This window comes from Mustelus asterias, unplaced genomic scaffold, assembly GCF_964213995.1.
Source record: "Mustelus asterias unplaced genomic scaffold, sMusAst1.hap1.1 HAP1_SCAFFOLD_550, whole genome shotgun sequence".
NCBI lineage: Eukaryota > Metazoa > Chordata > Chondrichthyes > Carcharhiniformes > Triakidae > Mustelus > Mustelus asterias.
This window is the reverse complement of record NW_027590500.1, coordinates 127,501-131,963: the sequence shown is the minus strand read 5'-3', so window position 1 is coordinate 131,963 and position 4,463 is coordinate 127,501. Positions and strand designations below refer to the sequence as shown.

The window sequence follows — 4,463 nt, the reverse complement described above, 5'->3', positions numbered from 1 at the left end:
AATAAATCAAACGTAGGGGGAAGGTGAAGGAGGTTGACCTCGCTCTCACTTCTTCCAGAAAGTCGCTGACAAACCTTCCCACTGGAATGAAAACACACCCTGTGCGATATGCGAGAGATTATTTCTCTGGATGAGTGAGCGAGAAGACGTGTGGGAAAGGACAATGGAGATATCTTGCGAAACAGGATTCACTGCAATAAAATGCATGCTGGGGAAAGTCCAAAGGCTGGAGATGGAACAGTTGATTCAAGTTGCAAGTTAAACACACATTGCGATAAATATTGTGGCACGAACACCAAGTCTACAGATCAGAAGGGTGGGAGCTCGGAACGAAGGACTGTCCCTCGAATCGAAAGCGACGGCAAAGGTCTCAAAATTTCTGAAGATTCTGTGGTGTCAGAGCAGGTAATAGGGGATGAATCTCACTCTGCCGGCACCCATCGAGACACTTATTTAACCTGATAAAGTGTCATATCAGAGGAAATTGTCAGAGAGTGGTAACTGGATTTGAGGGGGAAAGGACAGTGTATCTAACGCACTGTGACACCCGGTACCAGAGGGGGGAAAGGACAGTGTATCTAACGCACTGTGACACCCGGTCCCAGAGGGGGGAAAGGACAGTGTATCTAACGCACTGTGACACCCGGTCCCAGAGGGGGAAAGGACAGTGTATCTAACGCACTGTGACACCCGGTCCCAGAGGGGGGAAAGGACAGAGTATCTAACGCACTGTGACACCCGGTCCCAGAGGGGGGAAAGGACAGTGTATCTAACGCACTGTGACACCCGGTCCCAGAGGGGGAAAGGACAGTGTATCTAACGCACTGTGACACCCGGTCCCAGAGGGGGGAAAGGACAGTGTATCTAACGCACTGTGACACCCGGTCCCAGAGGGGGAAAGGACAGTGTATCTCACGCACTGTGACACCCGGTCCCAGAGAGGGAAAGGACAGTGTATCTAACGCACTGTGACACCCGGTCCCAGAGGGGGAAAGGACAGTGTATCTAACGCACTGTGACACCCGGTCCCAGAGGGGGAAAGGACAGTGTATCTAACGCACTGTGACACCCGGTCCCAGAGGGGGGAAAGGACAGTGTATCTAACGCACTGTGACACCCGGTCCCAGAGGGGGGAAAGGACAGTGTATCTAACGCACTGTGACACCCGGTCCCAGAGGGGGAAAGGACAGTGTATCTAACGCACTGTGACACCCGGTCCCAGAGGGGGGAAAGGACAGTGTATCTAACGCACTGTGACACCCGGTCCCAGAGGGGGAAAGGACAGTGTATCTCACGCACTGTGACACCCGGTCCCAGAGGGGGAAAGGACAGTGTATCTAACGCACTGTGACACCCGGTCCCAGAGGGGGAAAGGACAGTGTATCTAACGCACTGTGACACCCGGTCCCAGAGGGGGAAAGGACAGTGTAACTAACGCACTGTGACAGCCGGTCCCAGAGGGGGAAAGGACAGTGTATCTAACGCACTGTGACACCCGGTCCCAGAGGGGGAAAGGACAGTGTATCTAACGCACTGTGACACCCGGTCCCAGAGGGGGAAAGGACAGTGTATCTAACGCACTGTGACACCCGGTCCCAGAGGGGGAAAGGACAGTGTATCTAACGCACTGTGACACCCGGTCCCAGAGGGGGAAAGGACAGTGCATCTAACGCACTGTGACACCCGGTCCCAGAGGGGGAAAGGACAGTGTATCTAACGCACTGTGACACCCGGTCCCAGAGGGGGAAAGGACAGTGTATCTAACACACTGTGACACCCGGGTCCCAGAGGGGGAAAGGACAGTGTATCTAACGCACTGTGACACACGGTCCCAGAGGGAGAAAGGACAGTGTATCTAACGCACTGTGACACCGGGTCCCAGAGGGGGAAAGGACAGTGTATCTAACACACTGTGACACCTGGTTCCAGAGGGGGAAAGGACAGTGTATCTAACGCACTGTGACACCCGGTCCCAGAGGGGGGAAAGGACAGTGTATGTAACGCACTGTGACACCTGGTTCCAGAGGGGCAAAGGACAGTGTATCTAACGCACTGTAACACCCGGTCCCAGAGGGGGAAAGGACAGTGTATCTAACGCACTGTGACACCCGGTCCCAGTGGGGGAAAGGACAGTGTATGTAACGCACTGTGACACCCGGTCCCAGAGGGGAAAGGACAGTGTATCTAACGCACTGTGACACCCGGTCCCAGAGGGGGAAAGGACAGTGTATCTAACACACTGTGATACCCGGTCCCAGAGGGGGAAAGGACAGTGTATCTAAGGCACTGTGACACCCGGTCCCAAAGGGGGAAAGGACAGTGTATCTAAAGCACTGTGACACCCGGTCCCAGAGGGGGGAACGGACAGTGTATCTAACGCACTGTGACACCCGGTCCCAGAGGGGGGAAAGGACAGTGTATCTAACGCACTGTGACACCCGGTCCCAGAGGGGGGAAAAGGACAGTGTATCTAACGCACTGTGACACCCGGTCGCAGAGGGGGAAAGGTCAGTGTATCTAACGCACTGTGACACCCGGTCCCAGAGGGGGAAAGGACAGTGTATCTAACGCACTGTGACACCCGGTCCCAGAGGGGGAAAGGACAGTGTATCTAACGCACTGTGACACCCGGTCCCAGAGGGGGAAAGGACAGTGTATCTAACGCACTGTGACACCCGGTCCCAGAGGGGGGAAAGGACAGTGTATCTAACGCACTGTGACACCTGGTTCCAGAGGGGGAAATGACAGTGTAGCTAACGCACTGTGACACCCGGTCCCAGAGGGGGAAAGGACAGTGTATCTAACGCACTATGACACCCGGTCCCAGAGGGGGAAAGGACAGTTTATCTAACGCACTGTGACACCCAGTCCCAGAGGGGGAAAGGACAGTGTATCTAACGCACTGTGACACCCGGTCCCAGAGGGGGAAAGGACAGTGTATCTAATGCACTGTGACACCCGGTCCCAGAGGGGGAAAGGACAGTGTATCTAACGCACTGTGACACCCGGTCCCAGAGGGGGAAAGGACAGTGTATCTAACGCACTGTGACACCCGGTCCCAGAGGGGGAAAGGACAGTGTATCTAACGCACTGTGACACCCGGTCCCAGAGGGGGAAAGGACAGTGTATCTAACGCACTGTGACACCCGGTCCCAGAGGGGGAAAGGACAGTGTATCTAACGCACTGTGACACCCGGTCCCAGAGGGGGGAAAGGACAGTGTATCTAACGCACTGTGACACCCGGTCCCAGAGGGGGAAAGGACAGTGTATCTAACGCACTGTGACACCCGGTCCCAGAGGGGGAAAGGACAGTGTATCTAACGCACTGTGACACCCGGTCCCAGAGGGGGAAAGGACAGTGTGTCTAACGCACTGTGACACCCGGTCCCAGAGGGGGAAAGGACAGTGTGTCTAACGCACTGTGACACCCGGTCCCAGAGGGGGAAAGGACAGTGTATCTAACGCACTGTGACACCCGGTCCCAGAGGGGGAAAGGACAGTGTATCTAACGCACTGTGGCACCCGGTCCCAGAGGGGGAAAGGACAGTGTATCTAACGCACTGTGACACCCAGTCCCAGAGGGGGAAAGGACAGTGTATCTAAGGCACTGTGACACCCGGTCCCAGAGGGGGAAAGGACAGTGTATCTAACGCACTGTGACACCCGGTCCCAGAGGGGGAAAGGACAGTGTATCTAACGCACTGTGACACCCGGTCCCAGAGGGGGAAAGGACAGTGTATCTAACGCACTGTGACACCCGGTCCCAGAGGGGGGAAAGGACAGTGTATCTAACGCACTGTGACACCCGGTCCCAGAGGGGGAAAGGACAGTGTATCTAACGCACTGTGACACCCGGTCCCAGAGGGGAAAGGACAGTGTATCTAACGCATTGTGTCACCCAGTCCCAGAGGGGGAAAGTATCATTGAGTCGGAGAATGTGAATACATTCGCTGCTCAGACGATGTGCGATGTCTTCCCATCTTGCCCTGCTGTGGGAATTGTAGCGAGCGGGACACGGACCTTGCAAGTCTCCCATGACCTCAGGCGGGATTTTCCGGTCTTGGGGCAGGCATGGATGGAAATTCCCATCCAATATTCCTGGTCCGTCTGAGATTGTACATTCGGTTGCTGTTGGTCTGTATATGAACTGTCACGGTACACAGGTTCCTGTGCAAATTTTCAGACACACAGTCTCTCTGACTCTCACATTCGTTCCAACCGACAGATCTATCATGGCCAGCGCGGCGAACAACAATTATTTCCTCTCTCTGCTGAGCAGTGGCATGCTGGAGACTGCGGCTGAGAAACTATCTTCCTACTTTACCAGTTCTCAGAGTGCAACGGTGAACATTGCGGTGATTGGAAAATCCGGGAGCGGGCAATCGGCCTTTATTGATGCTTTACAAGGCGTCCCTGACACCGATGCAGGGACAGCACCCACCCAAAGGACTCATCAATTCCC

At 55.1% G+C, this 4,463-nt stretch overlaps 1 protein-coding gene across 1 annotated transcript in view; it reads left to right on the top strand.

The window, feature by feature from the left end:
• Nucleotides 1-4,233: 4,233 nt before the first annotated feature.
• LOC144486992 (interferon-inducible GTPase 5-like) overlaps nt 4,234-4,463 on the top strand; it is a 1,569-nt gene continuing 1,339 nt past the window's right edge. Inside the window, exon 1 of the mRNA XM_078205030.1 lies at nt 4,234-4,463. This exon is cut by the window's right edge and continues 297 nt beyond it. Coding sequence (XP_078061156.1) covers nt 4,234-4,463 — 230 coding nt within the window.